Below are 17070 nucleotides of genomic sequence, written 5' to 3'. Positions count from 1 at the left end.
CCCGCGAGGCTTGCACCCCAACGGTAGTAATTCCATCCACACAAGGAAAGCCTAAGTTGGTGTGTCTGGCCAGGCATTCTCAGTCTAGAGAACGCTGTGGGTTAAGGAGACCCTAGCGTGCACTTGAAGAGCAGAGTAAGTGCGTTTGGCGGGAGAGGGGACAGTGCTGACTGGGCATCTTTGCTTTGGAGCCTTCCCTTTCGCATTGGCCTGTCTGTGCCAACAGCTGAGAACCGGGGCTGCGGGCAGAGGCGGGGTGTCAGTCCGGGAACACTGACCCATTGGCCCTGTGGCTGCAAGAGGAGTTAGGGGAGCCCTGGGCGCAAGCCAGGGATAGAGAGCCTGATCTCTGCTCCAGTCCACGAATCCTTAACGGATTTTCTTTCTCTCCCTTCACCCTTTTCTCTCCTTTGCTCTCTTTCTTTCTCTCTCCCTCTTTTTTTTTCCTCTTTCCCCTCTTTTCCCCCTCCCTCCCCGTCCCGTTCCCTTCCTCTCCCCTCCCCCTCTCCCCTCCCCCTCCCCGTGCGTGAGCCTCTTCCTTTCCCCTCCTCCCCTTTTCCGCCTCTCTCTCCCTCTCTCTCTCCGTCTCCTTCTCCCTCTCAGCTCGCCGGGCGACCCTGCTCCTGCCTCCCACATTAATGGCGGCATCTTCGGAGGATGATATAGACCGGCGGCCCATCAGAAGAGTCCGCTCCAAGAGCGACACGCCGTACCTCGCCGAAGCCAGGATCTCCTTCAACCTAGGGGCAGGTAGGGACGACCCTCTCGCCTCGCTCTCTCCCCCACCCCGCTTCCTCGCCTCCCTTCCCTCCACGCCGGCTGGCTCAGCCCCCTGCCCCTCCTGGGGTGTCCCCCTCCCGGCGGGGTCCTCCCTCCCGCCCCCCTCCCTACCCAGCCGGACGCCGGGCTCGCTCACTCGCTCTTTGTGTCGCCGGTGTGCGGAGGGGTGTGTGTGTGTGTGTGTGTGTGTGTGTGTGTGTGCGCGCGCGCTCGCGCGCGCGTGTGTTGCAGAGGTGGGGGAGGGTAGTGCGTGGAGCTCTACATCCGCCCTGGAGTCACACGCGGGCTTCCCCTTTCCATAAGGAGGAGAAAGTGTTGTCAGTGATAACAATGATCATAGGAATAACCCAGAGCTGGATCGGGCTGCGAGTGCACTGGCTGTGGGCGGAGGGTCTGGCAAGGTTCTGCCGGGGAGGTGTGCTGGCAGGGCTCCTACAGGGTGGAACTTGTTGGTGACATTCGGGCTGGTGATTTTGCTGGGCTGATGCCACTGCTGCGGTGTTGGAGGGGTGAGAGGGTGTGGGGTTGACAGCTACCAACGGGACCTTATCTTCCCACCGAGCAGTGGGAGAGCAACCCGAAGGATGATAATAATAATAATAATAATAATAATAATAATAATAATAATAATAACATTGTCGTTGGATACATGTTAGGTGATCTGATTCTGTCACTGGTACTGGTGCTCAAAGTGGCCCAGAAGGAATTAAGTGAAAAGGGCAACTGAGGTAGAGGAGGGAGAGAGGAGGGAGGGAGGAGGGTAAAGAGGGAGGGAGGAAGGGGTCATGGGAGGGAGGGGGAAAAGAAGAAAGAGGGAGAGGAAGGGAGGGAGGGAAGAAGAAAGGAAGGGGCATAGAGAGGACTGAGGGATCCAGAGAGTCAACATGCTTCAGTTGAGAGACCTCTCAGGCTTACTTGATGAGAAGTGCCCAGTGTCAGCTGTCCCCACTGCTGCTGCTTCTCCGGATTCATAGGCAGACATCACCCCTGTTAGTAGCAGATGGTCACCATCATCGGGAAGAAGTTGTTCAACAATAACTTCCTAGTGCTGCCTTCTCTGAATGACTCCTAAGCCACCGCCCCAGCTGTGTCTCTTCGTTTTTAGAGTCCCTCAGTGTTCTAGCAAATCCATTGCAAAAAGAGTGAGGGAATTTTCTTGAACACTATCCCTCGAAATAAGTTTAAACACCAGATGATACCTTTTTCTTTAGGAAACTAAATCCTTGAAAATGGAACTGAATGAAAGTATGTTGTGTGCATGTGTTGGAGCAAAGAGAACCTTCACATGATGAGTATTTTATGCACTATTGAGAAGTTTGGACAAAAGAGAAAAAACTCTGAATAGAGAAACAAGATGTGTTGGCTAAGGAACCATATCGTCATGACTAGAAGGGTAACTGAAAGGATCAGAGCAGCCAACTTGGTTGGAGTGTTTTATTTTCCTGTCTTGGTGATTTGGGTTTTTAATCATATGTTTTCTTGTCACTCCTAAAATGTTTTCCTCTGGATGTAGTGCTGGGGAAATGAGGACTTTATTGGGAGAAGCTTTGGCAATTTTTGTGCATGCTGTGTAGCCTGTGGTCTCACTTTGGAACTGTTAATCCTTGATTCAGGATTCAGGATATGGTTGTGAGGGGTCTTCAGAAGGACAGAGAAGAGTTTCTTTTATGACTGAGATTGTTTTCTTGCCGAGTGATTTCAGAAACTGTACCACTGACCCCTTTGCTACCAAACTCTGGTACATTCCCTGAGTGTCTTTGTCTCAGCACAGGAGAGGAAAGGGCTAGAGCGGCAGTTAGTAAAGGTTATTTACCTTGTTTTACTTTTAACAACCAAACAATAAAATAAAACACTAAAAGAAGGCTTCAAGTTTCAGCTACTACTGAGAGAGTTGAGCCATTTCGCCACCAGATTAAACCCAGTGACTTGCCATCTTTTATTCTGGTTAAATTTCTCTGGAGGCCAGTTAAAAGATTGGACTTTTCAGACAAGACTTGTCTGTCTTTTCTCTGGAAATAAACAAGCCCAACAAGGTCCCAGTCTCTTCTATATGCCCCTTAGAATCTCCCTAAAAGCAAAATCAAGAGAGACACCAGCAAGAAAGAGAAAGTGTATCCAGAGGATGTTGGTAGAGAAGGGAGAGCAGTCGCAGTGGACGGTGTTCTGCAGATACGGGAGCTGTCCTTCCTCGGTGGTGCTGAAACGAAGGACTGTGTGACAGAGATGTGACTATAAACAAGACAGCGGAGGGAGGGGTGCCCAGTCCCTCCCAGTGATGGAATCCCAGGGAAAACTCAGGAGATCTAGTCACCAAAAACTTTTCTATCCCTGCCCACCTACATTTGCCGCCTGTTTACTACGCCTCACGCCTACTGCTCCACTGCTCAAATCAGGCAGTTCTGCTCTAATTTTGCGCAGGCTGCTCACTCCTGGCGCTTTGTTTATTTTCCAGCTGGTTTCTGGTTGCTTTCCTGACATAGTAAGATCTACTCACAGATGTGCCTTTCCCCCGCGTTTAAAAGTAATTGTAACCCCTGGTTTAAAAAGCAAACAGCCTTGTTTATCTCCTTGAGCAGCAAGTTGTAATTAAACTATTAGTGTCGTTATCAGCGTTGCTGAACAGAGGAGCCTGCACACTTCGGGTAAATTACATAATTTGGGCATAGAGAGAACTTTGTCTCGTAACAATTTATAAACAATTAAGCAAGGAAGATTTCGTTTGCCCTTTATTCCCACTCTTCTTTTACCCCCCAGTCACTTAGTGTTTATTCTTTCCAGAGAAATCCTTTCTTGGTTTAAACCATTTATGTTTAATATTTGCTTTCTCACACCCACTCATTATATAGAAGTACATGTTTAATATTTTAGAGGTTTAGTAATGCTTCATGGAATAAATATACATATGTTCATTTTATTTGGATATCACGAAATCATTTTGGGCACCAACTCCCTTCAGCTAACCTGTATAGTTGCCAAATAACGTGTACTGGGCATTTTGAATACTAATTAAATACTTATGCATCCTTTCAACTACATCCTGTCCCTGAGGGCACTTAATAATATCATTTCAGAAATAACTCCACAGCTTGAGTGAAGGCTATACTCCTTCACCTACCAGTCCCAAGTCAGTCAAAGAATAGCACCAAAATGTGGGTCTTTCATCACTTTATGAAGATGCAAACTCCAAGTTTCAGCATAAACTGACGGAGTATAGAATCGGGATTTTCCGAACCGTGACTTCCATTCTTCTCAAAGAGACCCTTTTGTTGGTTTTTAACTTCTATTCAGCACTTAGTATATTATGCTAACAGTGATAATGGTTATTTGCTGACGGTAGAGAAAATTAAGCCAATGTATTTGCTGAAACTTACACAGACACATCAGACCTCATTTAAAACATTGAAAGAGGTTTTTTTTTCCCTGAGAAATTAAAATGTGTTATAAGGACATCGTGTAACAGAAGAGTATGTTCACACTATTAGTAGCAAGTGTTTCTAATTGTGTTCTCACTTAGTAATGAACATCATTGACATTTAGCTTGTGAGAACTTACCCTGCCTTATGAGGTCATGCATTCACTGCATTGAAGTGGGTGCCCTGAAGAATTGCAGCCTGTCTGGAGGATGTTTTCCTATAGGCTAGTGTGTTTTATTTATCTTTATATTGACAGTATGTAGAAGGGTATTTGCTACCTAGAGGGTGCTGAAACTGAAAAGTTCTCGGCAGTTACACGCTGAAATGAATGGAAATGTTGTAAATAAAAAGTTAAGCCCATCTAAAATTTCTTAAAGGCGTGTCAAAAGCAGGAAAGCTAGTCACGCTGATGATTTAGGATTGTTTAAACCCCAAAACCAATATTGGGCCACTCTTGAGAAAAAATAAGTACTTCTCTAATCATAAGGACATTTAACCTTTGTTGACATTTCGGAATTGCTTTTTGCGTGGAGTAGATTTTAAGCTAATGGCATGGTCAGCTCAGAATGCCCGTCGTCCTTGGGACTTCAAGATTAGTTTTTGTTTCTGATGTAAACCAAGGAGAGCTATTTCTGATTTCTGTTGGTCTTCTCCACTCTTCTAGGCACAGAGGATAATGGCAGTCACAATAGGCTTGTTTTGGCCACCTGTAAGAATGGATGGGTCAGCCAGATTAGGGTATAACCTTGGTCTCAGGGGATCTCTTTCTTAACTTTCTTGAGGAGGAAGATCTTTATCTCTTAGTTACAGTATGAAAATCTATGATACTGAGAAGTGACTGCCCAGAATGCGAGATCATCACTTAGCAATGAGAACTGTCCCTAGGCAAAATCGGGAATACTGTCACACTGAACCGAGATCGTTCAACCAATGCGAAGGTCTTGGTAAGCATCTTCCTTCACTCTTTCACTGAAGAATGCCAGTGTCTCCCTCACAATGTTTTTTTGTTACTGATTTCAAAGTGAAGGTAGATCACATGGGTCTGGCTTTTATTTTGTAAGCCCCAAATCTCCTTGAAAGTACTGATCGCATCTCACATTCAGTAGCCACAATCCAACTGGAAGGCCGTGTAGTTGACCAGAAGCCTCTATTACGGGGCCCTCTGAGGGTCTGCCCTCCTCCTTTGCTGTTCTTAAAGCTAACCAATCTGGTAATCTCATTATGTAATGCATTCAGATGGTACTGATGAAGACCACTCCAAATAATATAAATAATATAAACAAAGTAAGGGAAAGTAAATAATTAACAGTATGAAGAAATAGGAAGTCTTTTGCCATTAATATTTAACTTGACTGCTTACAATATTTTTGTTTCAACAACAATCCATACGTTTCTGAGACATCTTGAACACTAAATCTGTGTTACATGGTTAAATTTTCTTGGGATCTCTGGTCTGGGCATTATTAAATTCTTTTTAACATCTAAGGATTACATTACTATTCTCTTATCACTAACTGATATGTTACTTAGTTTGTCTGTAATTATATACATGTATATATATATATATATATATATATATATATATATATATACACGCACACATACATGTATATGTATTTAGAGAAAGAGAGAGAGGTTTCATGGAAGACCATGAAAGTGTGTTTTATATGAAAAATATCAGAAAAACTTGATTTTAATGCATCTCTGCCTCTAAGACCAGGCACAAGACATTTAATTTTTCTAGTCTTCGTTCACTCGGCCCTTAGATGACGGATTTCGATTTTAAAATCTAGGAAGTCTCAGGGTGCCTGCGTGGCTCAGTTAAGTGTCCAACTCTTGATCTCAGCTCAGGTCATGATCTCGGGGTTTGTGGGTTTCAGCTCTACGTTGGGCTCTGTGCTGACAGTGTAGAGCCAGCTTAGGATTCTCTCTTTCTCTCTGCCCCTTCCCCACTCACATGTGCATTCTCTCTCTCTCTCTTTCTCTCTCTCTCTCTCTCAAAATAAACAAATAAACATTAAAAATAAAGAAAAAATAAAATATTTAAAAATTAAAAAAGTAAAAGGAAGTCATTTAATCTAAAAACCTGTGAATAACTGGTGCTTCCAACTCTAGCTGTACTACTGGATATTCACTGATTTTTATATGCAGTCTTAATTATGGTATAAAACATATAGTAGAATAACATAATTATAGCAGTGATTTAAATATTTGATCACAGCAAAGTTATGAAAATAAGCTTAAGTAAAAGAATTAATAAATATTAATCATAATTAATAATTACTTCTTAATAGTTAATAATGTGCTAGGAGGTACATTTACATACACTGTCTTAATTAGAATGTTTTAAATTTGAATATTCAGAGATTAGAGTCTTTAACACAGTTGATGCTTTGTAAATGTTTGTTGTATGATTGAATAAGGTATTGGCGAAATCTGAGCAATAAATGGAAAGTGAGAAAACTAAATAGTAATCTAGTCTTCCAATTGGCATTTTAAGTGTTTCCTGTTCTCTTTTGTAATTAAAATGAACAGGTTATAAGATCTATATTTTCCCTTTATCCTTTTAAATTACCGGGAAAGGTAAATACATGCCTTTGGAATTCACAGATAGAATAATCCTATCTTCTAGGTTCTAACTGTAAAACCTGGCCATGGCCTACAGAGAACTTTTTTCCTTTTTCAGAGGCATATGGACTGATAGGAACAAATAAACTGTTGATTAAAATAGGTGCAAAACAATATATTCTTATACAGTTCTTTTATTTTATTTTTAATTTGTTTAATGTTTATTTAAAACATTTTTTAAAATATTTATTTATTTTTGAGACAGAGAGAGACAGAGCATGAACGGGGGAGGGGCAGAGAGCGGGAGACACAGAATCTGAAATAGGCTCCAGGCTCTGAGCGGTCAGCACAGAGCCCGACGCGGGGCTCGAACTCACGGACCAAGAGATCATGAGCTGAAGTCGGATGCTTAACCGACTGAACCACCCAGGCGCCCCAATGTTTATTTATTTTTGAGAAGGGGGAGGGGTAGAGAAAGAGAGAGACACAGAATCCGAAGCAGGCTCCAGGCTCTGAGCTGTCAGCACAGAGCCCGTCGTGGAGCTTGAACTCACAAACCACGAGATCGTGACCTGAGCTGAAGTTGGGCACTTAACTGACTGAACCACCCAGGCACCCCATCATGTATTTTAATACGAAGCAAAAATATTTTCATATCACATATGGAGTTACTCCTTCACATATGCAACTTCAATTCATGATTGTTTATTGTACAAGCAAGAGTTAGAACACAACTGAAAACTGAAGATAATATATAGAGCTAGTTTTCTCCGTGACTTGATAAGTTGAAAAATGAGACATATAGTCAGTGTATTATGTAAAAAAAAAAAAAAAAACCCAGAAGAGGCCCTGAAAGAACTATTGATAGATACAACATGTTCCTCATCGTATGATAGCAGAAGAATTGTAGCATTTTCCCCCTTTGTTTCATCCCTGTCCCCACCCTCTTTGGTAGTAGGTAATAGAGTGGATGTGATTTCAGGAGGGAAAAAAGTGGGCCATGTTGACATCTTAATTGCTTTAATTTACAAGTCTTTTATATAACGTAGGATAGTTAAATAAAAGACAAAATCAATTTTATGACCTTATTGAAGGATGATGGATTGGCATGACTTCCTACGCAGGCTATCGAAAGACAACAGAAATAATCACACTACTAGTTATTTAACATTTATAAAAGCAAGTGTTGTATAAAAGCTTGTAGTTTTCCTATTGATCTTTTCTGCCTCATTTGTGTACCCTAAACTAACAATTCAGGAGCAGAATCTTTGAATAGTAAATACTTGGGCTGTAATTGTAGTCATGAGGATCCAATGTATATCTTGGTTTTGAAACTATACTGAACTTTATCAATGTGATCATTTGCCATTTATAGACATAGACAGCCCATTATTTCTGGATCTCTACCACACAAATAACAAGTTGGTTTAATACTCAATCATGGTTTAATCAAGAGTATAGAAAGAGCTGTGTTATGCTTGATTTTCCTTATTCCATCTGGGCCCTGTGTTTTGGGAGGGGGGAGGTAGAAGAAGGTAAGAAGAAATCGTAATATTTATTCATTCAACAAATGTTAATTGAGAACTTAAATATGTATTAGGCCATGTTTTAGACACTTGGAAAATATTAGTCATCAAAACAAACTCAGTTGGTTCAGTTGGTGAAGCATTTGACTCTTGATCTTAGCTCAGGTCTTGATCTCAGGGCCGTGAGTTTAAGCCCTGCATCGTGGAGCCTACTTAAAAAACAAAAACAAAAAACCACAAAAAAACCCATCTAACCCTTGTGAATTTTAACTTCATAAAGTGGGTTATGGGCAATAAACAATCTAATATTTACACACATTGTATAATAGTTTAGACGTTAAGGCAAAAATGAAGCAAGCTAAGCGTACAAGACATGTAGAGGCAAGGAAAGGGCTGGGCTGCAGGATAGGCAACATTGAGAAGAGGGGATGTGAACAACGTTCTCCAAAGTAGGTGAGAGAATGAGCACTACCAATATGGGTGGAGGACAGCAAGGGCAAAGGCCCTTTAACTGGAGTGTTCCTCGTGTGTTCAAGACCTGGAGAGGAGCCTAGTGTGGCTGGAGAAACTTGTAGGGAATAGGGACCAGAGTATACAGGATCTGGGGGGTTACTGTGGACTTTGACTCTCTTAGTGGAGTGTGGGACGATGCGGGGATTTAAGCATAGGAATAACCCGATCTGAGATAGATTTTAAGAGGATTGCTGGGGCTGCTGGGCATGAGCAGACGGTAGCGGGACATGAGGAGGCAGGGAAGCTGATTTGGAAGATTTCAGTAACCCAGAGAAATGGTGGTGGCTAAGCAGCGAGGCAGAGAAGCGGCAGTGAGAAGAGGTCAGATTCTGTATGTATTTGAAAGGATAGCCAACAAGCTTTCATGATGGATTCAGTGTGAGTTGTTAAGAGAAGGAAAGGAGCAAGGAGTCCATCCAAGGTTTGGCCTGAGCAACCACAAGGATAAAAGGGCCTTTGGGGGGCATGGGGGAGTGGTCAGAAATTCAAATGCAGACATGTCAAACGTGAGATGCCTACTAGACATCCCAGTGGAGGTATCAGATGAGCAGTTAGATAAGCCTAAGGTTAAAAATGAGGTCTGGCGCAGAAATATTTATTGAAGGGGCACCTGGCTGGCTCTGTGAGTTGAGCGTCTGACGTCAGCTCAGGTCATGATCTCACAGTTCATGAGTTTGAGCCCCACGTCGGGCTTGCTGCTCTCAGTGTGGAGCCTGCTTCAGATCGTCTCTTTGTCCCTCCCCCACTCAGGCTCTCTCTCTCTCAAAAATAAAATAAAACATTAAAAAATATATTTAAGTTGTCAGCATATGGAGGGTGTTTGCTAACATCTACTGTACCGAGGGCTTTGTAAACTCTTGGTTATCTATTTCTCATAATGACCTTATGAGATTTACATGATTATTACTATCCTTATTTTATCCATGTGGCAACTAAGTCACAAAGGGGTTAAATAACTTAGCAGTGGTAATGTAGCTAATAAGATGAAGAAATGGAATTTGGATCATCTTTTGTATGACTCAAATCCATATTCCAAATGGCCACAATTTCTTACAAGAGAGCAAGCTGATACAGTCAACTTTGCTATAAAGTCACATTTTAAGCTTATCATGGCTAAGGGAAAAAAAGAGAGAGAATCAGGAATGCATCCTAGCCCAGTATTAAATATATATATATACACACACACACACACACATATATATATATATATATACACACATATATATGTATGTATATATATACATATACATACATATATATACACATATATATGTATATATATTTGGCTAGGACTCATTAAGAAATGCACTTTAACGTCACATACACACATGCATATTTATGATTGGAATAAAATATTCCTCAAAATGCCCTTAATATGTGCAAATAAACTCTGATGTTTTCTACATTACCCTATTCCTTCCCATCCATTCCCTTCGAACATAGTCTAATTATAAAAATGCTGGTTATGACCCATCTAAGTGATTTTACAACCCACAGTTTAAAAAACATTACTTAATTCAGGGCATCTGGACGGCTCAGTCGCTTAAGCGTCCGACTCTTGATTTTGGCTCAGGCCATAATTTTGTGGTTTGTGAGTTTGAGCCCCAGGTCAGTCTCTGGGCTGACAGTGCGGAGCCTTCTTGAGATTCTGTCTCCTTCTGTCTCTGCCCCTCCCCCACTCACAGGCATGCGCGCTCTCTCTCTCTCTCTCTCTCTCTCTCAAAATAAATAAGTAAACTTAAAAAAAATGAGTTAAAAAATTAAAAACATTACTTAACTCATTGCTTTCTAGGCACTATTTCTGAACTCAGAAAAAATATTTGCAAGGAAATCCCCATCTTTTCTGATTCCCCCAAAGAATGTGGTAAATTCACTCTCTTCACAACATGAATCAAGATGAAAGAGAAAAGCTCCAGAGTCAAGGCCAACTTCGCTCTTAGGTAGAGTAGGCTCGCAATACCTTTTGAGGCTCACAAGAAAATGTTTTAATTTCTTTTTTTTTTTTTAATTTTTTTTTCAACGTTTATTTATTTTTGAGACAGAGAGAGACAGAGCATGAACGGGGGAGGGGCAGAGAGAGAGGGAGACACAGAATTGGAAACAGGCTCCGGGCTCTGAGCCGTCAGCACAGAGCCCGACGCGGGGCTCGAACTCACGGACCGCGAGATCGTGACCTGGCTGAAGTCGGACGCTTAACCGACTGCGCCGCCCAGGCGCCCCAGTTTTAATTTCTTTTAAGGTCAGAAGAAAAAATGAGTATAATCCAGCCTGGTTTATGTTTGTCTCTCTACCAACATAATAATAGATATATAGTTTTTAATATTTTCTGTGGTGAAAGGGGCTTTCGAAGACAGAAGTGACTGGGACCCATGGAAGTCATAATGCAGCCCTGCAGAGTGGGAAGAAGAGCCGTGAGGAAGAATCCTCTCTTTTCCAGGGTAGTGATAGTGGTTATGTGAGTATATCTGGAGCTAGACTTCCTGGGTTCAAATCCCCACTCTGTCATTTACTAGCCGTGTGACCTTGAGCAAGACATTGAACCTCTTAAGTTTCTCACCTATACAATGGAATTAATAATGGTGACCACCTTGGAGAGTTTTTTTTTTTGAAGAGCAGATAATTTTATGAAAGGTGAAAAACTTAGGGGCTCCTCGGTGGCTCAGTCGGTTAAGCATCTGACTCTTGATTTCGGCTCAGGTCATGATCTCACCGTCAAGGATGGGATGGAGTCCTGTGTCGAGCTTGCTTAAGATTCTCTTTCTCTCTCTCTCCTTCTACCCCTCTCTCCCCACTCGCGTGCTTTCTCTCTCTCTCAAAAAAAAGAAAAACGTGAAAACCTTAGGATGGTACTTGGCATATAGTGAGTACTCATGACACAAAGTGGAGAGCAAGCTCCATTACATTTCTGTGTATTGCCTCATCTTGGTTCTATTCTTCCAAGATATTACCCAAAAGAAAAAGAAAATAAAGGAAAGAATGAAAAGAAAAAAAGGAAACAAGGAAGATGTCCTTCTAGTTACCACATCGTCTAAGACCAAATGGCTACAAAGTCCTAAACGTTCAGACAAGGAACAAGTTTTCTTAGCTAATTTCACCTCTATTCAGTCCTTGTTTAGAGTACTGAATGAGTATGACAGGCCCAAGATGAGAAAGGAAGTCACCCTCAGACTCTAAAAGTTAAGGAAACTTACATTAAAAACAGCCCATCCTCTGACTGGCGTTGAATGGATCACCTCTGAAATATCAAAGAGTCACATGGAAATGGCCACATGGAGAAGACTAGCTACTGGACGTCCCGGTGGTCCCCTGAACTTGGAGGCGGTGTTTTGTGAGAAGGGAAAAAAAGAGCAGAGAAAGGGATGTAGGAGGAAGAAAGGAGGAAGGCAAAGAGGGAGGGAGAAAAGAGAGAGAACACAGCTTTTCGGTTTGAGAAGTCATCCACGAAGGCCAGGTGAACATCAAAAATCACGGAATCTTAGCTTTTCAGAGTCAGGGGGAGCATCTTCTCATTTCTGAATCAGGGGCATAAGTGTTCCTTGATGGGTTTGGAGATTTGCTGATTCCCAAATCGGACTCTGCTACTTACGAGCTAAGCCATCTCTGAATCTTTGCAACCTCGAACACGGAGATAACACCCTCTGCCTAATTCTGGTTGTTACTTTAAGGACCAAATGGGAAAATGTCTTGCCAATAGCCGAGGACTATATACAAAGGCGAGGAACAGAGGTGGTCTGGATGAATGGGACAGCTTTAGATTTCTCTCTGTGGCACGAATGAGGCACTGGAATGAAAATGTGAAAACTAGATTACTTCTACTGAAAATGTGGCCTTTGCCATAGCCAAAAATTCAACACAGCCCAAGAGTCCAGAAAAACTGACGACACCATCTACCGATTTATAAATGTAGGTGATGTTCATGCCTTCAGTGTCAACTCTCATCATGGTATGACGTGTGGTTGCCTTTGGATACTCTTATCCATCCATAAGAGACAGAGTGCTCGAATTTTTACAAGTGTGTGTCATTTTGAAATGAAAAGTAACTGTACTGCCCTCTAGAATGACTGGCCTTGCAAGGCATTTGTCCAACTTGGTCTTAGGCACACACTGAATAACCAGATGCATCCCTCTTTTCTAATCTCCCCTTCCATTTCCTCCACCGTGTCCTCCCTTCCCTGACTGAATGCCCTAATTACTTGTTTTGACCTTAATCAACACACCCAAAGCTTCCAAGGCAAGATCTTCATTTCCGAGAGGAAGAGGCTTCAAAAGTCCCCTGTGTATCTGAGGAAGTCTAGGGCTGATCATTACCTCCCACTGAAACCACAAAATCACACATTTCGCACAGCTGTGGAGCCAGCTGCCCTAAGCTCACCCCAGATCGCCCACCATGCTGCCTTCCAGCAACGTCTTTGCTGTATCTGGTCGTGATGCTGGCTTGTAATCAGCTGAGAAGCAGCTCTTTCAGTAAAAAAAAGTGACTTTCACCAGCAGTTTGGGCATGGCGCTCAGAGCCACCTTTTTTTTTTTTTTAAATTTTTTTAACGTTTATTTATTTTTGAGACAGAGCATGAATGGGGGAGGGTCAGAAAGAGGGAGACACAGAATCCGAAACAGGCTCCAGGTTCCGAGCTGTCAGCACAGAGCCCGACGCGGGGATCGAACTCACGGACCGCGAGATCGTGACCTGAGCCAAAGTCGGCTGCTCAACCGACTGAGCCACCCAGGCGCCCCGGGCCACCTTTCATATAAGGCAACTTCGCAGTTCTAGAGACGATTTCTCCATGTTCAGTGGGTTCAACTGAAATAGAACAGGCAGAAACCAAGTTAGGAGTGGCTGGGCTCTTTGTTTTGTTTTTTACTTTGTGTCTTTGTCTCCCAGTTTGGAGGGGGTTTCATTCATATAAAAGCAAAAGTTTTCAACCGATATCTGGGTCTGGAGCTATAATGTAGGTAATGCAGATCATGCCAAATTGTGGCTCATCACAGATTCCCTATTATGTGCAATTTGTGATACCACATAACTTTCATGAGTGTATTTTACTGCATTTTGACACAAAAAGGTATTTGGTTAATAGGCTTTAAGCAAATTAGATACTTGATACATTATTGTAATTTTGTAAAGCTGCAAAATGACTCCGGCTTTTTTCAAGTTGTAAAAGCCCTGAGGTAGTTTTCCTTTATCTTCTCGTGTAAGGAATTCATTTTAAATACGCAGAAATAAATCGTTATTGTGGTTTCTGATGTTTTAGCCAAAGGTGTTTCCTACATCCTGTATACCAGAGACTCCTCGCCACAGAAATCCTCCCCATTTTATGAAGCAACCAGACAGAGCATAGTCAGCGCTCCCTGGGTGGGCCATTTAGTTGATTTAAACATTTCTTTTTTGTTTTTCCGAGTCTATCCGTATATTTGCACCTGTCGCACCGGTAATATTCTTTCTGGCGTCTTGAGAACATTTGTATTTCCAGAAAGAAAAGATTGGCTCATGGTTTTCTTGTCCACCAAGATCTGAGTCAAACTATGACATCACTTGTCTGATAAAATAGCAACCGTAGACACAGAAGTGTGTGTTACGTCTAAGACCAACTAGAACCATCCATAAAAATAATGCCAGGTCAACCCAAAGTAAGCTCAAATCAGCCTTAAGCTCACTTCATTGGCCTCTCTGTTACAGCTCATATAATATGATCTGTATGAACAATTTCTGCTGTAAAGTTACCTCATGAAGACATATATCATCTAAGTCCTTCCATAAACCCAATTACAGGGGCAATTCAGGAGAGTTACAGCAACTCACGTCTGCGTTCTATCTCCTCCCCGGTTCCACTTATTAAGGACAGTGAAGTGGAAATATTGAGGTAGAAATGAAACAATGACTGAATTTAGCCAACACAGAAAAGACTGCTATAATCACTCAATCAGGCATTGCATTAGCTTTTTTATTGCTATGTTGCCAGCTTCATTTATTAGAGGTGATTTGTCCAGAGAAAAGCTATCAGCGGCCCTTTGTACACAAATATGAATATATGTTCAATATCTCACTGACTTATTTACACAACATTGTGTATGTTTCATTCAAAATTATTAGCACTCTTTCATTTAAATTCAGTCATCCTAGTACTTAGATAACTAAGCTCTTGGTCGCAAGTGGCAGAGAGGAATATAAGAGTAGTAATTAATAAAACACACATTAATTAATAACTGATAAAAAATGTATCACTGAGGCAAAAAAAAAAAACCCAAAAAGCCCAATGGTAAAAGATAGAATTCCTTTTCATGTTATAACACGGTTCAGAGCAGGAGATACTCATGTTATCATTTTTTTCAGTTTATTTTATTTGAGAGAAAGCACGAGCAAGGCAGGGGGAGAAGGAGAGGGAGAGAGAGAATTCCACCCTGAGCACGGAGCCCGACACAGGGTTCGAACCCACGAACCGTGAAATCATGACCTGAGTCGAAACCAAGCGTCAGAAGCTCAACCGCCTAAGCCACCCAGGCGCCTTTCATATTAAATGTTTTGTTCCCCACAGAACTGAAATGGTTTTGAAAGGAAATCACATAGGTCCTAATAAAAAGGCATAGAGAGGGACTACACAGAGAAGTGGATGTTCATCAGATCAAAGCTTTTCTGCAGCCAATATTCAGCATTCAGAATGCTGAATGCAGAATGAGGAATGTATTCTCTGTCAATCTCTGCAAGCCTCAAATACGGTCCAATAGCCACAGTGAATCTTGAGCGCATTTTAGCGTCTTTTCCAAATTATAACTGGTTGCATCTCTCTCACGCTTACCCTTTGGTGACCCTAAAAAAAAAAAAAGAAGACGAAGCGTGTTATTTATGTGGGTTCATAGAAATATAAATTTTTTCCATAAGGCTTCGGCTTCCATAAATCTGTTGCTGCGGTTCAATTGTTTTCCTCCCCCGAGTGGGAGAACAGTTTCAAGTCTGAGGTCCACCTAATCCTAGTGTCAGGACAAAATGCCTTACTGCGGGGGAGGTGTAGAGGTCGTACAGGGGGAAGGCGATCAAGGGAGCAGGGTAGCAAGGGAAAGAGAGAGTTCTAGTCTTCCCGGGGATAAATTGCCAGGAGCGCCCACTGATTTGGAATATGTCATCATGCATAGAAGGAGAAAAATGCCTTGGGATTTTTGACTCACGTGGCAGCTTTGGTTAGGCACAGGTGTAGGCCAGCTCTCCTGACCGCTCTTGAAGTATCGCTTGGAGAGGGCGAATGTGCCCCGATGTGTCGGGCAGAGCTGGATATGAATTCTGACCCTGTTGGGCAAGTGTACCATCTTGATGAATTCGGTTTGCTTACCTATAAAACGGGCAGGTTCATTTCCCAGAGTCACGAGAATGACCCGAAGGGAGGATAGAAAGCAAAGTCCCTGGCATAGTAGGTGCTCAATAAACACCTTTCAAACCATTCAAGCAAGACGCATGTTCAATTTAGTTTACTGACATGAAATCTTGATGTCGTAGCACAGCGACAATGATTAGAATAGCCAAAGTGCCCTTATAAAATGTGGACAAGGGGCGCCTGGGTGGCTCAGTCGGTTGAGCGCCGACTTCGGCTCAGGTCACGATCTCGCGGTTTGTGAGTTCGAGCCCCGCGTCGGGCTCTGTGCTGACAGCTCCGAGCCTGGAGCCTGCTTCGGATTCTGTGTCTCCCTCTCTCTCTGCCCATCCCCTGCTTGTGCTCTGTCTCTCTCTGTCTCTCAAAAATAAATAAGTAAATGTAAAAAATTAAAAATAAAAAAAAAATCTGGACAAAATTTTCAGAAAGGAACGGATGACTTGGTTATCGTGACTTATTTCACCAAATATCCATATAACAAATATTCATCAAAGGCCTGCTACATGCTCAACATGGATTAAACAGTTTCTTCAATAAGCAAATCCATCCACATCCACCAGACTCCAAGCTTTTTTGAGGAAAGGGATCATGTCTGCCTTATTTACCCCGAATCCTCAGTGCCTGCCACAGAGCATGGCCCACGACAGGTGCTCAGAAACTACTTGTGATAAAAAGAAATGTCATCAGGGCAAAGGCTGCTTTGCTCTTAGTTCGACTTTATACAGAACTCACTGGATTTCTTCTTCAGTTTTTTTTTAGAAAAGGACTTCATTTTTTTATTTTATGTTTTTTGCACTTGTATGTTTTTACCGAGATGTAATTGACCTACAACACTGAGTAAGTGTATGGTCTATACATGTTGATAAAAGGTGTTTATATTTTTAAGAGCAGTTTTAGGTTAGCAGTTTTAGC

The 17070-nt window shown here is 42.2% G+C and overlaps 1 protein-coding gene across 6 annotated transcripts in view; it reads left to right on the top strand.

Annotated features, from left to right (window-relative positions):
* PHACTR1 (phosphatase and actin regulator 1) overlaps nucleotides 1-17070 on the top strand; it is a 572878-nt gene that overhangs the window by 37547 nt on the left and 518261 nt on the right. For all 6 annotated transcript variants that reach the window (XM_019830233.3, XM_019830231.3, XM_011282184.4 and 3 more), the window contains one exon: nucleotides 604-750. In XM_019830233.3, coding sequence (XP_019685792.1) covers nucleotides 604-750 — 147 coding nt within the window. The remainder of the gene's footprint in view (nucleotides 1-603; nucleotides 751-17070) is intronic.

This window comes from Felis catus, chromosome B2, assembly GCF_018350175.1.
Source record: "Felis catus isolate Fca126 chromosome B2, F.catus_Fca126_mat1.0, whole genome shotgun sequence".
Classification (NCBI taxonomy): Eukaryota; Metazoa; Chordata; class Mammalia; order Carnivora; family Felidae; genus Felis; species Felis catus.
Note: the sequence above shows the minus strand (reverse complement) of the source record. Positions and strands in the feature narration are given on the sequence as shown.